Genomic DNA, 23696 nt, shown 5'->3' with positions numbered 1-23696 from the left:
ATATGATGGGGTATCATCACCATAAGTTTCTTTCATGTCATCAAAAGTCTCCTTTGGTGTGCGTTCTTGCGCCGGATCACTGCGCGACACTCAACTGACTCCATTTCACACCTGACTCAGTTCAAACTCCTGTAAATCAAAAACCACAATTAGTTCAGAGCTGTTTTTTGCAACATGATCTATAGAGATATGAATCATTACACATATACAATTTCATCTAGATCAGACAACTAGAAGTGGGTCAGGACCATTACTTATTGAACGCCCCTCGTATGATTTTCCCGCTAGCGCGCTGTGTGAAAAGGAATCTATTTCAAACACTTGCTTCGACAGATGTATCCTTCCAGCTCTATTCAAAGATAACAGATCGATATATCTTTCTCAACACTGGGACGCCCACAGTAAAACCAACGGATTACCCAGTACTGTATCAACGAACCCGCTGTACTCGGCTTGCGTATCGGTAACGGTTAACGCCTAATCTGGACAGATTATCACGTCTTTTCGAAAACTGTGAAAATTAGATCTACTTTTGTCTTATCCTTACAAAGGCGTCAATTTTTCTTTCTCGCACTGAATATGGATGTAGAGATGATGCGTTTGTTTTGCCAGCATCAAATTTTTCAAAGCAGAGACGGAAACTGTTAGACAATAGACCAATTACGTGTAAGTAGGCGTGATGAAAGTTTGCATGTGTATTTTGAATGGTTGTTTCGTTGGGCGTTTATTTTAATACACTTTCGCCCAGTCTTTTGCTTGGGATGAATACATGTACATGTACTACGTCGATGAAGGTTAGACATTCAGGTAATGAGATACTCGCGGAAACAGTTACACAATCAACTCGATAGATTTTGGAAAGGATAAAACATACTATATTTTGTCCACGCTGTGTCGCTAAACAATCTCCATACAGTGGAAAGCTGGGGCCCTGGTAGTTTTTTTCTAGACTGCAACTGCAATGTAACAGCTATTCAAACTATTCTCCAAGCAGAGGTTGGGTCGCAGAGATAGTAGTGGTCGGGATTTTTACCGGCTCGCTCCTCTCACCTCCGCCGCAAAATGCACCAGGGCGGGGCTACCCTTTCAAATTCCGTGAGGGAAGCGAGCCTGTAAAAATCCCGACCACTACTATTTCCGCGACCCAACCTCTGCTTGGAGAAAAAGTCAAGCAACTAAAAGGCAACTGAACGGATTGTGGACTTCTAGATATGACGGTTTTCTGACCATTTCCAAATCTGGTACAGTTGCTTGAGTAAACCACTAACTTTGTTGCCTTGCATTACATGTACACATACACTAGATATCGGCCAGAGATTCAATTTCCAAGCAGATGTGATAAAGAAATATCGAAACGTTTTCCGACGGTTGACAATTTTTCTGAGCGGCTGTATATACCTGTACGTGATAAAAGGGGATATACGTGGCAAGTTGTATTGGACAATGACAAACTGAGTTACCACAAACATTGTCTTGAAAAAGAAGCGGATGTTTTTACCTTCAAGACAAGTATATACATCGTTCATCATGGTCAGTCTATCACGCCGCTGTGTTGTTCTGTGTGTTTGTAATCGGAAGTGTTGTAGATGGACCTTGGGTGTAATTACTTTGATTGATATGTCTGAGACCGCGGTCAGTGGCTCAAGGTAGTCCGGAAGGAAAGTCCGGTACAAACAGTTAAAACAGTTAGTAAAGCATGCGGACTGAATGTTTGGTACACTTTGTGCATGTATCTTGAGCTACATTACATACGGTATGCCTGCTTTCTCTGTATAGCATTCACCGCTTAAGAGAAAGAGAACTACTAGTGGACTAGCCTCCTGCTGTAGTGCCAACACAAATGTGTGGCCCGTGGGCTTATAAATCGGAGATGTGTACCGTCTTATACACCGAAATGCGTGGGAAGTATTTTAGGTAAACTAGCATGCGGATTTGTATGGAGTCTTTCTTCTCCTTCTTTACCAAGGTCATGTAACAATAATCCAACAACAATTGTGTGGCCCGGGGGCTATAAAACGGAGATGTTCCGTCTTATACACTGAAATGTGTGGTATTTACAGGTAAGTATTTTAGGTTAACTAGCATGTATAGATTCTTTCTCCTCCTTCTAAGCCAAGGTCATGTAACAGTAATCCACCCTCCCCACGCGGGTTCCAGACACATGCATCATCCCGTAAACAAGGCCTGTCATCGGGCCTTTGTCCGCGTGGCAGGTTGTATAGTCGGGCGGCCGGGTCCCCACTCCTACCGGCACATTTGTCAAAGAACAGCCGGCGACTCGACAGGGGTGTGCGAACACCTACTGCGGTGACGTGGGGCGGTGTTTCCGACTGAGGACAGGTGTGCGTGCTTCTGTGTGGACCTACACTGTTTGGTGACAACTTTAAAAGAAGCTACCGCTCAAGACAGCCTCCTTTGGAATAATAGAAGCTACAGTCCAACACGGATATCCTGAGTGACCAACAGCCTGTTAAGCATTATCCCGCCATTGTCCAGCTCCCTAGCCTCTACCACAAGGTCGCAAACTATACTTCTCGGACATCTAACTCCTCTGGCGTGTTTTCTGCCCGGCTGATTTGGCGAATTTCTACTTTCTTTCCAGCGACCTGTGGAGAATGGCCGGAGGATTGTTAAAAACGCAGGATTCAATATCGTCAGAGTTTTTGGCGACTGTAACCATTATACTAATACTTCCGCTCCAAGGATTGAGAGATTGATATTGAGTGAAAGACTAGATTGCAAGAAAGAAAGAAAGAAAGACAGAAAAAGAATCAGAAAGATAGAGAGACCGAAGAGATCGAATGAGAGATGGAGACAAAGACAAACCAATAGAGAGAGGGGGAGAGAAAGAGGGAGAGAGATAAAGAAGAGAGGGGAAAGGAGGATAAAGATATAGATCAGCAATAGAAATAGACAGGAAAACTAAAAGGAGCCCTACTTTTGGACCAAATAGTATACATCGTTTTCATACACAACACATCTACACATACACCCTTCCTGATGCCTCCATGAAGAGGCTATGGTTATCCTTTTTGTTGTCTGCATTACGAGGTTATGGCTACCCTTCCAAATGCCTGCATGACTATGCTAAGGTTATCCTTCCTGATGCCTGCATGACGAGGCTATGATTATCCGGGGCAGGTTATCCTATATTTCGCTGATCCATCACGATATAATCATGTGTGTCGGCACCCTGCTTAACCCCCGGACCCCCTCAGGACCGCCCGATAATTGAGGAGGCGGATCCTCGTCACCGTAAATTGTTTCAAGATGTCGGATGGCAAAGCTATACTAAGGGACCATCCCGTATCATACATCTAATCATAAACGAAGTCTCATTCCAAGTGTAGCATCTCGCGCCCTTCTGGAAAACGGCATTTTGTAACAGCGAACCCATGAGGAAGTCAATTCTATTTGGCGAAGAAGGACATTCTGAACAAAGAAATTGATATTGTTTGGAGTAGGGTGTGGGTAATTTTTGACGTGCCCTCCAGGAAATATCAACAGGAATTTCAACGATGTCAAAGCTATCATTTTCCGTCAAAACTCATTCAAGCAAGAAGAGAAAACATCTTCCTTTCACATGTGTGAGCCGCTGGTGAGGAGAAAGTTTTCCTTCAAGATGCCGCGCTCTTAATATATTTTTTTTACCGACAGTCTTAGAAAGATGGGCGAACTACCAAGCTGACATATCTGGACACGATACGCGTGAGAATTCTCGTGAATCACAAAAACGGTTCCATTAAACGGATTAAAGTTTTCCCAAGAAACATATCAAAATACTCGCAACACTATTTAATACAGCAACGAGTCAACCTGGGTCGATCTCTTTAAACCGTTTCCCCCAAAGTGCTCAATTGTGTACAGAAATAATCGCCAAATTGGGCGTTTCGTTTCAATATGTCTATTAATATTATTGGCTTATAGTTGGAAATCTCCTGAATTTAAAAGTCATGTTCAAAATTGTAACCAGAGGTGCTTAATACAACGACGGTTTGTTCGGTTGTGTACTCAAGAAAAGGATAGATATCACATTAACTTTGAGCTGTAAGTCATTGTCGTCTGCTATAGAATAGTTTAGACTATTTAGACGCAGGTGAACGCCATTTTCCAAAGCCGAGGGCAAGGAACACGTTTTTACCATCAGATCTCCCACATACAGAGAGGATCTCGAGGATTTACCCCCGATAGGAAAAGCGCAGGTTTTAATTGTCATTGGTGCGTGCTGTTTAGAGTGTAACCTATATCTCTGTAAGCTCTTGTACGATTCGACCAATCAGAAGCCTGGTTGGGATTCGTCGGATGTCATTACTTGACTTCAGCTGAACCGACTATGAAATTGTTTCGGAAGGAACAAGTTGGAAACAACGGTGGGTAAATATTCTAACAATGGCGGCGACGTGCGAGGTGAGAGACCCCGACACCGAGGGGTCCGGGGAACAAGACCTCACTCCTCGGGGGGACCTGCCCTCCTCCCCCGAAGAAAATCCTGGCAAAACTCGTGGTCGGAAACGTCGGCGTCGGAAGGCAAGGCTCACCGGGTTGAGTCAGCAAAGGCAGGCGGCGAACGCAAGGGAGAGGTACCGAACAAAATCCGTCCAAGACGCGCTGCAGCAGCTCTCCTGTTGTATACCGACTCCGGTACCAACCCCAGCAACTAAACTCTCCAAAATAGAAATATTGCGGCTCGCGTCGCAGTATATCGAGCACCTGACTAACGTACTGAACGAGAACGATCCCTCGGGCCCTGGTGCGTCCAGGGCCCGCCCAGAGGACGACACGGGTGCGGTGAAGACCAAAGGTTCGTCGCGGGCGAGAAGGTCTCGGTCAAGACAAACCAAAGAGGACGAGACCGTCGTCTATTTGACAAGACGGAGAATGAAAGACTTGCTGCCCGAAGACAAAGGTAAAGATGTCATTTAAGATATACCTTTTACTCATGTATGGTTTTCCGTTTAACGTTTGAATCTAATCTATACGAAAACGTTCAATGAAATTCCAACAATGTAATTTTTGTGACACATTAAAAGATTTATCAAAACGTGTGTAAAGTGTCACATTCTAAGTACACCATCTTTAAAGGATTAGACGAAAAGCGTTGTTTATAAGGCGCATACCACGAATTTGTCGTAACCTGTTGCTGCCGCGTTGTTATGCACCAGAATGTGCCAAATACGAAATTTACATTGTCAGCTTGTCATTCTTTCTATCAAGGACGTTATATGAGATATAACGTCCTTGTTTCTATAAAATAATTCCATATTCCCCTTTTAAGCTTCATAGTGTCACTGCCTTCGTCTTCGTGGTAGGAATTACTGACTGTGTTTGCATAAATTCTCACGACAGATAAAAATGTAGTTGAAGACATCCCACACCACTAGGATACCTTTATGTCAACAGAGACAGATAAATGGGAAACTGTTGCCGAATGGAGGCCTTTTGAATTCACATAGGTCCAGAGGTTGATCATCAAGAAACATGTAAAAATCAGTTTATATGGCAACATCACTTATCATAAATTTGTGCGAAATCTCACACTCAATCCGTCGAGCTCACTCGGAACCCTTCCACAGCTATATGCCTTTAAATTTAGTCTTGTCTTCCATTATACCAACCAGTGTATTTTTGTCCAGTTTGGTGTAGTCTATAATTTGGTTGATGAAATTTTGTTACTTGGTCTTCCACGGCTTCGTGAATGGGCTTCGTAATAACAGCAAGAACTAATATTACCGATAGAACATCTGTGATTTTTCATATCAGCTTGGCTAAAGTTTTACCACACTCTTTCTCCTGCTATTCCATGCCTTGGTCTTTCTTCTCTGTCACAGAAAAACTCTGTCTTGCTCAAAATCCTTGTTTCCAGTCAGTGAAAACATCGGAAGCAGAGTTAAATTGCAGGGAAGGAATAGTACATTTAATTTGGTTCAGTTTCTTTCTAGATCTATCGAAGGCAGGAGAGGATTTTATACCAGCCACATCATCAGACGGCACACAGGACAGTTCTCAATCGACTGATATTTTTATGACATAAAATTCACAACAGATGCACACATGATACGTAACAAAAAATTGGTCTAGATCTCTATCTATTTTTGTACACAATGGAAAGTATATTTCACTTCAAGCATTTGATGTCCGAAATCTGTTCCTGTCAAGTACTGTTAGCGCTAGGCGTATCTAGTCACCAACTTTTATTCTATTCTCCGTTTTCACTGTGTTCCTATTTTGTTATTCACGTTAAAATTCCCATCAATTTCGACCGTTTCTCTAAAATATAAAGTAAAAGTTCTCGACGATTTCCCCATTTTAGGCGAATAGTAAGAAAATATGGGATGACATTTTGACAGGGTCTTTGGTGGTCCAATAGACCGGAACCTAAGTCAATGGCACGGCAAAGCTGCCCGCACACTTTCTTTTCTATTATCGGTAGCATTCAGTCCAACAAAAAGGCCGTGTCCGTAGTGTTAGTAAGCGCTTGTTATTTCTTTCGTCGGATTTTGTTATTCCTTCAGACAGCGAGGATTTTTCTGTTATCGTTTCTATTGAGTATCCTGTCGGGTGCGAATCGCCAGGACAATATCTCAAACACCAAGTCTGGAGTACTGCAATAGTACATCCATTGAAATACACATTAATTACCCACCACCTAATGATACGATATACCCTAAAGTCAATATTTAGAAAATGTTCTTTCTTCTCGTATTTTACCAACAAAGTGACGGTGTATACCAATCTGTTTATGGACCAATGGGACTCGAACCCGCAACCGGTGTGCGTTCCCTGGTCGGCTTTGATGTCCAAGTGCTGCTATTGAAACGTGGACGCAAAATAATCCAGCACTTACACAATAAGAGGTGCAACACTGGATGCACTCAAATATTTCCGCCCTTTCTCTGTAGGCGCTCTGTGAAAACAAGGCTGTGTTTCCCATAGCTTGGTCTTGTAAGAGCGGTGCTTAGCCTGGTTACTACCCGGCTTTGTGTGCGGGGCAGGGGCGAACAGAGGCGGGCAGCCCGCTGGGCCCGTAACGGCACAGACACCATGGCGGGGTTCACAGAAGTACAAATGGCGAACAAAACGTTTGTTTAACCCTTTGGTGGATAATTATGACAACTGCAAAGTGTCGGTGACCCCTCTTGGTACGGGCGTTTGTTGGGTGGATGGTTTTGAGTGACGGTCGACTGCAAGAGAGGAAAATTGTTGCACAAAATTGTAACCATGCTAGGCGTTGCTAAATCTAGATCGACTGAACGTATGTGAGAATTTACATTGAAGATCACATGAGCCCTACTTTGTGGCAGAATGTAGATTGTTCAACAGTGAGAGGTGCACTTTGTAGTGAGACACAAACAATGTTTCCCCACTGATTACATTTCAGAAATGCGGACAAATTCGTTTGCTTTTAGACAATCCTTTGACCATACAACCTGTGTTGCACTAGCTCTTGCTGTCGGATCTAATTTGGCCTCCTGATCAGAGGAAGGGCTGCCAAAATTTTAGTTTATGCTGACAAAAACACCATTACTTGCATATGCATACGTGTATCTATAAACGTTTTCTTTTTTTGTGATATGTACTTAGCTATAGCTTAATGGGACAGAAACAATTCTTTTTAAATTAAGGCAGTGCAAAGTTGACAAGACTTGCTCAAATGTTTTCACCAAGGCTACGGGGCATATTTGGTACATTTGAAATCTACTAGCTTTGAAATATTGAACGAATTTTGGGATAAACGCAAGGTCGCAGAATGGATTCGCAATCAAGTGAGTAGCTACGTATCGTTTCGTAAAGCAAAAATTGAGCGAAACATCGCCATTTTGGTGAGCCAACTATAGACACCTAATGATATACCCCATGCTTAAAGCTTTGAGGTATGTAAGGCTTAGTCAGATTATGCCTGGAAAAATGTTGGAGAAGAACATAGAAGTGAGATGGTGATTTAGAAGTATAGAACTTAGAAGAAAACTGGTGATTTAGAAGTATAGAAAAAGGATGACTTATTCTTAGAAGTGCAGAAGCAAATGACAACTTAGAAGCATCAAAGATATCTTATGGAAATATAGATGAAATGGCGACTTAAATCTAGAAGTATAGAAGTAAAATGGTGACTTAGAAGTCAGAGTAAAATGTCGACTTAGAACCTTGATATTCTGTTACAGGAAGTTCATTCTTACTGAACGGATTTGGGGTAGGTGTGGTTAAGTGTGGGTGAGTGTAAAATATCTTTAAATTTTCACTCGCGCTTGAGTAGTCTATTATCATGCTGTTATTTCCAAAACAGAACGTTGAATTAAGTCATTTATAGGACGATGAAAGAGCGGATGTAGTACGTGTTATTTGTGTTGGTTTATTTGTTGTTTGGTGACTTGTCTTAGTGACAGGCCACAGGTGAACTATGACATATCTACTAGCTGTTAAAGTAGACATAAGACAATTTTCTCTCAGTATGGTTTGTTCTGAATCCGACAGAATCCAACGGAACTCAAATACACCATCAACAATTTTTTTCGCGCCAGAAAAAAGGCTCAAATCTTCACTCGATGGCTTGTATTTGAGATTTTGTCATTTTCAACATAGTACTAGTAGGTGGTATTGCTGTACAGAAACATTAGATCCAACACACACATTTTCCATTGCCATTTGTTGCGAGAAAATGAAAAAATAACACACGTTTTCTAAACAGCATAAAGCCATAAAAAGTATATACAATATTGTTATAACTACTACCGTGTGCTTGGCCACCAAAATGCTATCTTTACGGGTTTTGGGTGGAGGAATTCGTCAAAAATAGGGTGAAAACTAGCTAGGAGAGTCAGTCCAAAAGAAGGACAAGATTTCCCTGTGAAACCATTTGTTGGCCAAAATCCACAGGCAAAGTACTCTCTTTATATGCCTAGATTTTATTATTTTTGAATAGCGTAGTTACTTTGGTAGAGACTAAACTTGCTCTGTGTATTTAAGAGCCAGTCGCCCCAGACGTCCTTGGGTCCCACCGTGCTTAATTGCACGGCCCACCTACGAGCTCACCTGTCCGAAACCCACACCTGTCCCATCAAAAGGTGCGGTATAACCTGACATGTCACCTGGCGGGGCTAATCGTCGCCTGTACGGGGCTGTTACAGGATGATTAATGATCTTACGGAACCCAACACGGCGGTGTGAAAGAGGATGTCAGGATCCGAGCTCTCGGTGGTTCCGATCCCCTCCCATTCCTATTCATGCTATAAAATGTTGGGCGAGGATTTCATTAGGTGATGACTGATTATATGTAACCGTAGCCTTTTTTGTGGTTTAGCTTTAGGGTTTGTGTTGTATGAATAGCAGTGGGCACAGAACGGGGTTAACTTCAGTAAACGACTGGGGAAAGTTGGGGACTTTTCCATTTTCGTACTTTCTGGCGCACCCCAATGTCAATGTACGATACAACACTACTTCATGTGTACAATAAGCATATCGATATTTCTGTCTTTGCCAGTACAGTCCTTTCTACACTTTTCTACGACTATTCTCCAATGTCGGTAACGTTGGAAGGTACGGATAAAACAGACGCCGGTATTGCGTAGGGCATTTCTTCGGTTAGGCTTTCTTGGACAGAAAAACCTAGACACAGCGAGACTCTAGTATTGTCGTTGCAGACATATTTTGGTATCGAAAACTTCAACCATTAATGTTTTGTGATACTGTACAGCTTTATAAATATACTGCACCAATTGGACTTGCTGTTACCATTTCAATCGTCCACAAATTCTCTCTTTCCGTAATATGGGCATATACTGTATGTCAAGCAGGACATAAGTACAAGTTGATCTGTTTTAACAACATAAAACGTTATAATCACAAAGCATATGATCGATTCAACGTGAAATGATTTAAAGTATTTAGAATTTTTCTGGTAACGGCGTCAAATCAAGACAATGAAGATCAATGAATGTTTACGGAAAATCAGGGAAAAGCACACTTACGTCAACATAACACCTCTCGCTGTGAACGATTTCATACAAACAGGAAACGTTTTAATCGAAAGATCAGTAAACGATATGACCAGATTTCGAACAGTTTTATCCCGACCACCACTGCGTGAAATGTTTTTACAGGAGGAACGGATAGAAATGTGGAAGTCACTGGTCAAGAACGTACGTTTCGCTAATCTTGAATTTTGTAATTTGAGTGTTTCGACTACATCTCCCTTTTACTCCCCAAGTAGTGGATCGGCTCCAACCATTTTTGACGTTTTGTCGGGCTTTCTATTTCGTACCGTTTTTTTCATGTCCGCCTAACAAACAAGAAAGAAATCGGGAAAAATGCAACGTACGAAAAAAAAAATACCTAAAACACGCCATAAAACAACCGGAGCCGGGCTCTGCTTTGAGAGCATCTCCCTTATCATCTTATGTCATGGAGCTACACAGAGAGAAACGTGTAACCAACAAGCGTGAATACACGACAACATAAAACTGAACAAATGTTCAGCAAATATGAGTAATGGTGTGACCCATGAAAACTTACGGAACTTGACAAAAGAAAACAAAACATTCTTCAGCTGTTATGTTGAGATGTTAATTCAATGTTAGACGTGTGATCCAACGGTCTTCAATGATAAGCAAATCGATAAAACATTCAATAGCAATATAATAGCAGCAGAATCATGCAAGACATGCTAAAGAACTGTAACAGAAACTGCCAATTGTTTTAAGTGTAAGCGTATAGACTAGTACTTTATCTGTTTTGTTTATACATACGCAAACCTTTGAAATATGTTTTACCGCTGAAACTTCTTTTACTGATCTTTACGATGCAAAGTCCTTGATATCTCAGTTATTTCCTAATCTTATTTACGGAGACAACAGTCTTAGACATATCGTCTGAATAGCCATTGATGAGGCCTTTCAACACTGGGTTGATCCAGTTAGGACCTGAAAATCCGTTGTTAATGTGTCAAGTAAGACCTGACTCCATATGTGAATGAGAGAAATGCTGTTTATTTTTGGAATGGGTCCGAAGTGGTGTTAATTGGGACGTAATTGATTCCACCAACCAGACGAATCCAATTATCACGTGATCATGAGAAGGGGTTTGATAAGATGATAAGAGGGATGATGTTACGATTTTGGAAACGTGTTTTGACACAGGATTCTGGTCCTTGTTGTGTGGGCATCGTCGGCGCTCTAAATTTTATCTGTAACCAAGTATTTCTGCCACCCAACTTTCGGTTGTCTTTTAAGTTCTGTTTTACTAATCTCCAAGCAGATCCTACGGTGCCATAAGACCAAAGCTGGCCCGTCTGACTCCCTTTGACCGGCTATACTCATTGGCCAGCTTTGATACTTTCTAATAGCAACATATGATCTGCTTGGAGAGTGTGTAAAAGAACCCAACACACTTATCGAAAAAAGGAGTTCGGACGGGTGTCCTGGCTGAAAATACAGGCCGTAGCGAATCCACATTGTACTACTACTACTACTTGAAAACAAAGCTTCACCTCTTCTCTACATCTACTTTCAAATGTATATCTAGACTATTCCTATCACAGCGTAGGGAACTGATGATTACAAAACAAAATGACACATATACAAATTTTTGCCCGTGGGCTAATTGCAGGTAACGTGAAATGGTACAAACAGTGTACAGTATTGCAAGTGTCTACTCTAGTCTAAAGCTACTTCTAGAATTATGGGTTATTGGTTAGACCTCTTTTCCGAAGACAGTGGAAGAAGACAAATGATCTTACCTTTTCTATTATGGGTCTTGTGATGTTTAATAGGGGGAGGATTGTTTTCTTTTTGTCAGTGATCGTGGAAAAATTTGGGTGGAATTTAGTGGCCTTCTCAGACAGCTCTTATCTTTCGTGATCGTAGAACGTACAGTTTGAAATGAAATGATTATTATCATTGCAGGACCGACTGAATCGGCAGAGAAGAACGTTGACCCAACCCATCTTCAAGACAAGCGTCAGAAGGAGAACCCTGAATCGTCATCTGACAATTCGAACGACGAAGGACTTGGAGCAACTCAAAACAGAGATGTCGAACAAATCACAGTACAGAATTCAGGAAACCACGCAATAGGTTCTGACTCTGAATCGAGGCACTGCAAAGGATCTGACATGAAACACATGCAAACCGGAAGCAAAGAAACCGGAAACGGAAATTCCGGTAGACCATACAATGTTTGTGAACTTGACGTCAAGCTACCTGGAGTTGAAAGTAGATGTGTAGTCAGCGAAACGTGTGCACAAGTTTCGTCTACGAAGTACACTGTTCGCGGGCCACAATGTTACAGCTTTCGCGAAACGACCGGAAACGGAGGTACCGGTTCCGATGAGAAACTCTACCATCTACCTTACGTCTTTTGTAACGGAAACGGAGTTTCCGGATTACCGGAGAGCAGGAATGAAACTCTGAACGGATTCGGCGTTTCTCATCAGAACACAAACGGAACTCGTAGCTTTGCGAGCTGCCAAATGACGGATTTCGCCACTAGAAGAGGAACATCCGGATTTTCTGATTATTCCGGATTTCACTGTACCTTGATGCCAAGATCCGCGCAGTATGAACAGAATTTCTCATTCGAAAGCGACGGTTCCAATCTTTCAATTAGTCGATGATGTTAAAATAGAAAGTGAAAAGGAACAAGAAAAATAGCTGATTTCACCTTCTATGCTTTAGTCTAGACAAGGCATTTAGGACATTTCAGAAGGAATGAATTCTTAAGCGTTGAATTCTTCCGGATCGTTTCTTTTCGAGTGTTATCACAAATAAGCATTTCGGTGACTTGGTTGTGCTTTAAAAAGTCCCCAATTTCAAACATTTGTGACGAAAACAGAAATGTTCTGTAACAGTTGTGAGAAGAATAAACGGTTGATAATTGATATGGATGTGAAAAAAAGTTGCAGTTCATGTCTTCGCCACTAGGTTTCGCTTTAATGATGGTCTACATGTACAACATACTACAATAACTACATGTCTTAGATGATAGTATATAAAGCCTCGCGATGTTTCGACGGCGTTTGTAATAATAGCTATACAAAAAGAAAAAAAAGTGCGAAACTTCCGACTATGTTAAAGAAAATGCAGGATTATGTTAGGATGACCTAAAGTTCAAAAGATTCAAGTTGCTCTGGGTATCCATATTTCCTTTTTTTTTTCAAAAAGAAGTTGTAAGATTTGTTTTATCTCTATCTCTATCTCTATCTTGTACTCAAAGAAGAACAAAGTATGTGTTCGAGAAATAAGAAGAAAAAAGATCTGATGTACTTTGCAAAAAAACGTTACACTACATCTGTGAATTAGTATTGCTACTTAACAGGCCAGCATCCGGCTGTTTTTTAACGTTTTTTTAGTCGTTTTTATCGGGCTTTCTATTTTGTCATTTTTTTTCTACGTAGTCAAAAGAATCCTACTATATCTTGTATAGTCCGACAAACAAACAAACAAACAAGTCTAATTTCATTCCACGTCGTAAAGAAATAATATTATTTGAAGATCATGCAAAGAAAAGGAAGCTTGTCCGTATCAGTAAGTCCATTCCACGGGCGGTCGCTAATTGGTCCTAATTTTCTTGTGAAATGTCCCACATCCCACTGACCCCCTAATTACCGACCTTTCTCCTCTGTGATTGGTTGGGAAGTGGCCATATTGTTGTTTTTGTCATGTCTGTATTTACCCGTAATAGACTTGAATGTTATCATTAGCAGCTGTAATAACCACTTGCTGATGACCGTACCACTCAACCAAGCCAAGGGGCATTTTGATACAATTCCAGCTATTATGTTTCTATAGCAAAATAAAATTATGTCCCTACCATATACTGCATGTTAAAATGCATCAATTTTATGAAATATACTGCTCTATGTTGACGGATATGCATTGCATATGTCTGTATATTGTTGGCAACAAAATAAATGACGCCCCTTCAAAAAGTAGATTTTTGGTCTCGTCCATTGTCACCAACCACTTGGTCAGTAGGCCACAGACTTTCACAGAAAGAGGTCCCAAACTTCCACAGTCGCGACCTTCAACAGGGTACAGTTTCTCCTCTCGTGACGACTTACAACGTTAGAAAGAAGCGTTGTGGGATCGTCAGACTTGGAAAAAGTGACTATTTCTGTGAGGGACCCTCCGGAAAGTTACAGACGTTATTTGTTTGTCACTGCGGTGTCAAGTCGACCGGGTGCGTTCTTGACGTTCAAAGTTTCTGATGACACGACTGAGAGCTATGTAAGAATGGTTTCTGAAACGTCCATTTTGAAGGCTTGATATTTTGTGTGTAGTGACTATTCTGTGGGCTGAGTTAAAGTTTCTAGACCCAACGAGAGACGGCAAGCGTTGTCATGGCGTACGCAACCACTGACTTCTTCGAAAATGACGACGGATTGTCATCGCTTCTTCGGGCGGACACCCCGGTGACATCTGCCGACCGAGACGGCTCGGACAGCTCCCCTTCTTTCGAAGACTCGGGCCTCAGTAGCGGGGGCAGCCCGGAGAGCTCAGCGCTGCTGCTAAACGGGGGAAGTCGCCGCCGTCGCCGAAGGAGGAAACCCCGTCTCACCGGGTTGAGTAAGCAGCGTCAGGCGGCTAACGAACGCGAGAGGGTCCGCATGCAGAATCTCACCGCGGCGCTGGGAGTTCTACGGGAACACATCCCTCCACCGGTCGCTCCTAAAGACAAAAGACTATCAAAAATCGAGACTTTGAAGTTGGCCATCGGCTATATCGACTACTTGAGAAGAGTGCTCCAGGAATCGACAGAGAATGCTGCGTCTCTTCTGCCACCTTCACTGGAAAGTCTGGCCAAGGAAGACGCAGAGTTCGACATCGACGGAAGTTTTGAGATTAAAGGACAGGACCAAGAGCAGAGGCGTCGACGAAAGGACAGAACAGGAAGACATCGTCTCACTACTCCTCACTGTCACGTTAAGAAGGTTAGTTAATCTTACTTCTGTGGCGTAATGATTGTCTCTTCCTGTTCTCTACTTCACACAATTTTTATGCGACATACGGTCTATCATCTTCTGTTTTCTGGTTTTAAGAACGAAAATGTTTAAATATATTAAAATAGTGGAAGTCAGTTGTAACACTAACACAGTAACGTTATATACTGTTGTTACAAAGGTTTTGATGATCTTTTTGCAATAGAAAAGAGAAAGTGTTGATTACAAATCAACCACAACTCAACCTACACTTTGCGGTGTTCTGTCAAATGACCTTTTGCATTGTCACGATCTAAGTGGAATCGAAGTGGGCAATAAGACTGAAATTAGGATGTAGTTATCAGTTGAAAGGTCTGGAATCCCCCTTTCTAGCTTCGGCTTTTCCAACCAACCGTTATAACTGCTTCATCAAACCTGACGTCTAATTAGTGTAATTATCTCCATAAAGACTTCCTTGTCCACAGGATTAGTGATTGTACAGCCAGTCTTTACGACATTATGTAGGTAATTGTTTACAACATGAGATTACGAAGTAATGACGTCAATCAGGTATATGAAAGAATAAGAAACGGGGGTGACCAAGGGCGCAAGGTGTACTCTCCAAGCAGAGTAGGTTTTCTTCTGATTGGCACTCGTTTTTCTAACAGTCCTTGGCTGTCAGAAAAGGGTACAAATTCGAGGTAGATAACGATCAACTAGAACATAGGTGTGAGACGTTCAGCGCATACAGTTCGCACCCGAATCAGCTGCTAGGGGAGTAACTGACGAATACGGATGGTTGGGAAAGAGGGCCTTCGGTATAGAACGAGGAGGACCTAACACTTCGCGAGTTACAATGTATGAGACATAATATCTACAAGTAAGATGCTCATCTACTTAAAATGGTGGCAGTCATTTTTACAAAGACCGCAGTATGACAATGCCGGTCGCATAACAGATACGCTTTGCTATTACATTTTCAAGAAGGCTGTAGTATAGCAAAGAGGAAAAATAAGAACGATAAGAAATCCTAAATAGAAATCGTTATACAAAATTCCAACATGAGTCGCCATATTCAGTACAGGTGTGTCATGCCGTGACTACCTGTTGTTTTTGTTTTCATAGCGTGTTTACGTCCTGCCATGGCGTGTGGACGACTTTCCATACCTTCTGTTGACTTTGACACCGAGTGGCGCTCATTAGTATGTGTCTCCACTTGAAGGGTCAACACAAATATGCCACAAACGCACACTTTCGCACGACAACCTGATGGTACCGGTCGGACAATATTCACCGAACATTTCACAAGCGCGCGTTGGGGCCAATATACCGAATTTCTAACAAGAACATGTTTTTTGGCATCTTTCTTTTTCCGTCAAAATGATTTGACGCTCAGGGGATTAAAATGTTATGGCGAGAGAGAGGCGACAGTTCGACACAAAGATAATGTTTGTTTTCTTTTTTAATTACCTTCCATCTTAAGTTTTGTCCTTTGTCATTTCAAACATAGGTATGAAACGTTACCAAGTGCTGCAAGTGTTATAGTTCCCTGTTTCCTGTTATTGAAGGATGGAGGAGTAGTCTTTTTTCGAATTCTATTCGATTATCCAGAATGTACAAGTAAGAAGTCAACGTTGTTAAATAGAAAGCCGAACCAGGGACATCCATACACTTTACATACCAGTGGCATTGTGCCGTAGTGTACGATATTCAAGTATGTAAAAGTAGTCCTCCATCCTTATAGAGCCCCTGGCTTGATTTCCAAACGTTTAGCACAAAGGAAGAAAGGCATTTTGACTCCGAAGTCGCCCCAAGCCTTGCAGGTGCGACTGACTGTTTTTCATTGCCATTGTCTGTGGGTCTGCCCCGCAATATTTACTCTGACATGAGGGTAGCGGGGTCAGTGCGGCGTGTATGCCGGTGGGGATCGCGTTTCTCCGCGCTTGTTACCGTGTAGTAACAACCCGGACCGCCTCGAAAGTCGGGCATTCACCGGGTAGCCTCCGTTGTAGATCATTAGATGTAATTAGATGCCAAACGTTTTCAACGCGTAGTTTTGCTGGCTAGTGCGTTCTGACCTACGGCATGGTCTCAGTGCTCTAAGACCGTCGTACGACGTCGATGTCGTAGAATTTCTTGCTGTCTGTGACAGATTGGGGATAACTTTTTGTAGTCTCTACTACTACTGGCCGAATAGTAATAGAGGGCTTTGGCCAAGTAAGGAAGAACTGGCCGGCCGGCAGACCCATGGCAACTTGTTTGGCCAAATTCATCTCTTTTTTTAATCCAGCTGACACGTCTGCTTAGAGACTAAACTTTTTCCATGACAAGACATCTTTAAATTTGTATGACACATGTACGACTATCCCAGGAATCCCCCAGTTTACGATCGTGCGACGACCGTACGGCGAATGAGATCGGGCTCTGATACAATGTACACGTACATGTATGTGCAATCAAAGTTCGACAGTTCGTACTTGGCATTTTTCGTTCATTTTGCTGAATACCCCTATATATAATACTACCGTCCTCTCCGTTACACGTCGTATATCGCGTTGCCACGTGTAAATATTTCATAGATGTGCCGGGCGGATCTGTTGATACCTCGCCTATAGATTTTGATAATGACCGCGAGGATTACCTGTCGTAGGTACGGCAGGTGCAAGCGGGTAACTTTTCACACCTTTTGTTTGCCTCGCGCCCTGACACCATTGACTCCGCTGGCTTTGGGTCAAATCCGCCGCTTTCAAGAAAAATAAAGATGGTTTGGGGAGCAGGGGAGTCTGTTTTATTTGCATTGTCTCCAGGGTAACCCTGCTTGCCCCCGTGTAGGGTGACCGCTCAGTGCAGGTGCGGGGACGAAACGCTACTCTGTGTCAGTTTGTATAAGTTATCTTGGCCTTTGACGGCTACGGGTAGGGGATGAAAAAGCAGGAATATCATCCTTACCAGGTGCACGTAACCTGACATCCAGACTGTTGCCGGGGCCTGAGACGGCAAGCTCTTCGGCACCACGGCCGACTTACCCCCGAGGAAATTTTGCCTCAGTCCCCTTAACTTAAGGCTAAAACCGGTGCAATGGTAGAGTGTTCGCCTTGCATTCGGTACGTCATGAGTTCGATCCCCGGCCGATTCATACCAAAGACTTTAAGAATGGCACATGCTGCTTTCTCTGCTTATCACTCGGCACTTTAAAAGAGGAAGAGTATGGAAGTTTAACACACATATAGATTACCAGCGGACTTAGCCTGGATTCCATACCCCAACCTCAAGATATATCTGCACGATAGATACTTGAGATCGGGCTGGGGTTTGGTAACCAGGCTACAGCGGACTAGCTGCGGCTGCTGTAGTGGCTTGCACAAATGTGTGGCCCACGGGCTACAGAAATGGAGATGGGCGCCACCCCTATGCACCTGTTACAGATGTACGGGCAACTTAAACTTTAACTCTTTAAGGCTGCGAATTGGTAAAAAAAAATCGTCGGGATGGGCACAGTTAACCAAGCGGGATAGAAGCTTCATGTGCCGATGAAACCGAGCCTACAGCCCCGGGAGGGACTGGTGACCAGGTTAGGTCTTGTTTAACGATAGGTGGTACACATCCTCGCCTGGTTCCAAAACACACCCACCCTCGAGTGCCTCAAGAAAAACAAACTTGTTCGGAAGGGCCTGCCACTTTATAAAACATGGCCGTGATATCAAACTTCCCATCATGACACCTCTGTTCCCCACTGTGTGTGTTTGTTGATTTTCTCCCACTTTTTCATCAATTTACGACTTCCCTTATTTTCGAATTCTTGTGGAAGTTCTTCAAATCTGTGTACCTTTCACGGAAAGTTCTGTATCGCCTTTATCAAATCTCCTTTCTCTGTTCATTCTTGCGTCCTTTTTTCTGTAAACTATTAACGTTACATGTAGGTACTCCCATTTTCTTGCTAAGTTCGAATCACCGTACGTACTTTGTACTACTTGTAGTCTCCATGCAGACGTGTCAGCTGGATGTCAGAAGAGAAGGAATTGGACAAATAGGGACAAATAAGTTGCCATGGGATCTCAGTCAGTCTTTTAAAGTCTATCCAGCTTTTCGTCGGCCGGACAATTCATACTCTCTAAGCAGGGGTTAGGCTCCGGCTGTTTTCTTGACGTCGTTTAAGTAGTTTTTATCTGGCTTTCTATTTTGTACTGCTTGTCCTGATAGGATTTTATTTGTAACTTGGCCAAAGTCCCCCATTACTATTCGGGCAGGCGGGAGTCTGGTAGAGACTACGTACTTTGCCCTCCCATAGCCATTTCCTCCCCCAGTTGTACATGTAGTTCGATTTAACGTTCGAATCCTGCTCTGGTACGAAGTGTGGAGTCGCACTCTTCCCTCCGGACGGGGGCGTAAAGCCAACGGTCCTTAGCAAGGGTGAGGTTCAGGCGTCAGTCGAATGCGTCAAAGATCTGCTCGTAAAAGAACGCAACACAGTTATTGAGAAGAGTATAGGTGCTTGGCTGTAAAGTTAAGGCGTATATATAGCTTGTCTCTACCAGACTCCGGCTTGACCGAATAGTAATAGGGGGCCTTGGCCAAGTTAAGAATAAAAGCCTAATAGGAGTTAGGCCTAGGAGTTAAATGTGATAGCTCTATAGACTGCAAAGGACTGACTGAAATCCCATAGCAAATTATTTGTCCCTATTTGGCCAAATCCTTCTCTTTTTTTTCATCCAGTTGATACGTCTGCTTGGAGAATACAACTACTTCAACTATGCACTTGAAAAAGCACCGTGTTTTACAACGTTATACCATCAACGTCTAGGACAAGGCTTCTACAAATTTCTGCAGAACTCTGTCCTGAAGAACTCTGTAGAGGAAGCAAACAATGGCCCTGATTGATTTACCCGAATGACCTGACAGTGTTTAGATGTTTGTGCTTCTCGCCAAGAATTATATCTCATGGTGTTTAGGTACACACACAGGTGTGAAGTTCGAAGTCCTAAAGAATCCAGCAACAAACGTCAAATGACCCATAGAAAATAAATGTTTCAGTTCATAGGAACATTACAACATAGCCATATTTTGTATGGTTGCAACTATTTCATTCGGCGGTTCAGTGAGTATTTAGATATTAGAACAACAGCTTGACGTAGAACTGAACAAGGGCGTTATTTTACATTTATGTTTTGGTGTTTAAAATTGCTGTAAGGTGTGCGGTATGTACCTGTGTTTAGCCCGCCACACAGGTGCGCTACACTTCAGGTGTGGGGCGGGGTTTTAAGGTGGTATATCTCACTGCACTTGGGGCACCGGTGCGGCACTGTGGGGTTCGTTCACTGCGGCACTGTTCTGTTATTTCCGCCGATTTTTTATAAATCAGATACTAGTATTGTGTAACACGTAAAAAGTATGACTATTAAAGAAGACGACAAAATACACAAAACGTAAGAAAATTCGTTCTTTATCTCTGAAATTCGTTGAGTCATCTACGAACACCGCAGTGTCGCACCGGTGCCACAAGTGCAGTGAGATACCACCTTAAGGATCCAATAACGCCTCGCACACGGGCGATGACAGTTCGCAGTAAATAGTCCCATGGTTGTTAGTAACTTGTTACAATGTCTGATGTTGTCAAAACCTTTTCTGAACTTTAAACTTTAAAGTTTGTCTATAGGAGACCACTTAGCTCGCACATTAGGGTCGTTTACTCATTCTCAAGATTTCTCACCTTTTCCTTTCTCAAGTCTTTAAGTGTTATATTGTTAATGGTGTTTATCCTTGTGATGATTATCCCAAAAGGCAAAACAGACACAGCATGTTGAAAATTGACGAAACTGTTTATCTCTTTTCTTCCTTTCATTTTCTTCTTTTTTCTTTCTCATTGTTCTTTTTCTCTTTCTCCCTTATTTTCTTTCTTTATTTCTCTCTGCCTTTCATTCTTCCGTTTTTTACCTCCGTGAAATGGAGGGTTTGTATTGACTTTTTTTAAATTGACTTTTTTTGCATTGACCACTTGTACGTCAGAGCGTTGTTTATCAGCAAGATAAGTAACGAATGCATAGATGGATTGTTTTGATATTTGATATGTGGGTAGGTCTAAAATATGATGAAATGGATAAAAATGGTAGGAATTATGGTCCGGTAGGGCGCTCTACCGGCATGTTATGATAATGATACTGTAGCGGAATTTCCGGTTTTGATATATTTCTCTTCCCCTTTCATTCTCTTCTAATTTTGATGACATTTATTTCATCGTGAGGTATTTTTCCTCCTTTCAGAGTCAGCAAACAAAGCCAGCACCAAGACCAACAACCGCCAAGGTACGACCCAGACCATCCGCTGTGTCATCCTGTAGCCCCAAGTCAGGGAGTCACCACGACGGGATGTCAGTCAAGCTGGAAACATGACGACGCTAAACATGTTGCTGCCACCTTATAGTTGGACTCTTTATGTAGTTCTTCTCGAAGTAGTTGTAGGGTACACTCCAAGCAGAGGTTAGGCTCCGGCTGTTTTTTTTTGCGTTTTCTTTTTAGGCGTTTTTATCGGGCTTTCTATTTTGTACCGTTTTCTTTATGTCTCGCGCAGAGGTTAGGCCGCAAGACATCAAGAAAACAGTACAAAATGGAAAGCCCCCAAAACGCCTAAAAAAAGTTGAAGCCTGCTTGGAGAGTAGATGTAGGGTCCAGCTCAGAGTTTTACGCGTTTTTGAGGATTTTTTCTGTGTCTTTCTCATTATTCGCAATTGAAACTCTTCGCTTCAAAAAGACATATTGAGTCGGATCCTACAGCTGTTTTGAGATTATAAACAGATGCGCTGCATTTATGATGTTGCTTGGGTTCCCTCAAATGGGCATCAAAATCTGGAAAAAAAAGAAACTGTAGCCTGTATGCATGAAGAACTCCTGATTACTTGAAAGTGCCGTGGATGTGCTGTTATCCAACTTACATAAAGGAAAAGAAGCCATATCATAACGAAAGTGTCCCGCCCCTGAATCGTCGCCAAAAAGATACCGTTACTCCTAAAAGAAAATATGTGTGTATGGATGGACGTTTTGCAAAGTGCTGATTGACCTGTCCTTAATTCTTGCTCGTGATGTTAAAATGTTGATCATTGAAGTGTTCTCAGATGAGAAATTATTGCGGTACTGAAGAATACGTCTGGTTATCATATCATTAAGCCATGACATTGGTTTGTTACTATTACTGTTCAGGTTTCGCTTGTTTGTGATATTATATAACAGGAAAACATCTTATGTATTGTTCTTCTCCAGTCTCATACTAGCTACATTTCTTTGGAATATGACCTACTTAGAAGAGAATGAGGTCATCAAGATTGATTTATCGTCACGGGTACGTCCGTTAGCGGAAGAGCGCGCGTGTCCCCTGTCCCACACTGACAACTTTGTTTGTGAAATCTCCACCAAACCCTTCTGCGGGCTGGAAAATGCTAGAAAAAATTGGCCCCAAATGTAAAATCATAAAATGATTTGCCAGGGAGTTAAGTCGATTATCATAGCTCCCACTCACTCACCTCGCTAATTCCCTTGCAAATGATTCCAAATTTTTGGCCTATTGCTTATATAATACTATGTTCCAAGTATGCATTTTAAAAGGTCTCTGTGAACAAATGTTTGTGTACGTGCCATCCCGTGAGGACCACGGCTGGGCCGTCTCTCCCCCATCCTCCTAACGCCCGGTCCCCAACGGCACTACCTTATGGGGCCCTGCTGTCCCAGGGCCTACCTACGGGTATTATGATTGTCGCCACAAACAAGCTGTCAACCAATCAGAAAACAGGCCTTCCTTGGGCTTCATTTTGTCGGAAGCTGTCTCGCAAAGGCCGCTGGGAAGCTATCAGCGAATCATGTTACGTATTACCATGACTTTGTTTGCTCACCATGCCAACGCCCGATCCCCAACGGCTGACTGCCCATATAAGGGCAAGCTCATTAATATGTAATAAGTAGGGCGGGTAATACCGCCGGCAAAAGGGAAGGAAAGCAGAGTACAGTCAGGAATAAATGACTGACGGTACTCTGCTGTAGGAGAATGTCTCTCCCCTGGCCCGCCCGGTGACAATCTGTACATTGAGCGCATACACCTGGTTATGCTAGGGTCACAACTGTGTGGGGTAGTCCCACTTCCTGTCGGAGTACACGTGAGCTACCCCTACCCCCCTCACTAATTGATCCCATCCCCTCGCTCTCTCCTTCCATTCCCCATCACCATCCCAGCTCATTCGAAGCTCCGTCTCCTAGCGTACGGGCTGCATTTATTGTCCCGGGCAATAAATGCCAGCCGTGTGCTGACGGTGGCAACTACCATTCCCGTGTTGTTGTGTACATAGACAGGAAGTGGAGTTCTCTTCGGAGCTTGCGAAGAAGAGAATAATCCATACCGGGCTATGAAGCCCCAAAGTTGTCCCGGTGGACTGCTGGATATAGTGGGGGTACCTATCCGTGTTTTCACAATTAGGTCATGGAGAGAATTTGAGGCCGGGTCCCAGGTTGAATTCAACTCTGAGTTAAAATAATCCCGGGGCCTGGCCGCTCCCGAAAATAACCCGGTTGCCACAAGGTGTCCAACGGAGCCAGGAAAAAATGTGAAAATCGTGTAAAACAAGAGAAAACTGTTTTGCTGACAATGCAGAAATAGAAATGTAATCATGGAGGTAAGCTTTGGGCGTTCAAAAAAAACATAACACCACATAAAGACACACAAACAGTTAAAAAAGCAAGATACACGTACATTTCAAGGCTCCGGGAGTTGGAAAACAAAAACGAACAAAACTCACCGGAAATCAAACATC

At 42.7% G+C, this 23696-nt stretch overlaps 2 protein-coding genes across 2 annotated transcripts; both read left to right on the top strand.

Annotated features, from left to right (window-relative positions):
- Positions 1 to 4341: 4341 nt before the first annotated feature.
- On the top strand, positions 4342 to 12868 carry LOC118423763. The gene is made up of 2 exons (XM_035831974.1): positions 4342 to 4906; positions 11895 to 12868. The coding sequence occupies exons 1-2, from the start codon at positions 4390 to 4392 to the stop codon at positions 12602 to 12604; spliced, it is 1227 nt and encodes a 408-aa protein (XP_035687867.1). The 5' UTR covers positions 4342 to 4389; the 3' UTR covers positions 12605 to 12868.
- Positions 12869 to 13504: 636 nt separating this feature from the next.
- On the top strand, positions 13505 to 22136 carry LOC118425155 (transcription factor 21-like). Its single transcript, XM_035833981.1, has 2 exons — positions 13505 to 14920; positions 21166 to 22136. The coding sequence occupies exons 1-2, from the start codon at positions 14330 to 14332 to the stop codon at positions 21292 to 21294; spliced, it is 720 nt and encodes a 239-aa protein (XP_035689874.1). The 5' UTR covers positions 13505 to 14329; the 3' UTR covers positions 21295 to 22136.
- Positions 22137 to 23696: the final 1560 nt, after the last annotated feature.

This window comes from Branchiostoma floridae, chromosome 10, assembly GCF_000003815.2.
Source record: "Branchiostoma floridae strain S238N-H82 chromosome 10, Bfl_VNyyK, whole genome shotgun sequence".
Classification (NCBI taxonomy): domain Eukaryota; kingdom Metazoa; phylum Chordata; class Leptocardii; order Amphioxiformes; family Branchiostomatidae; genus Branchiostoma; species Branchiostoma floridae.
Note: the sequence above shows the minus strand (reverse complement) of the source record. Positions and strands in the feature narration are given on the sequence as shown.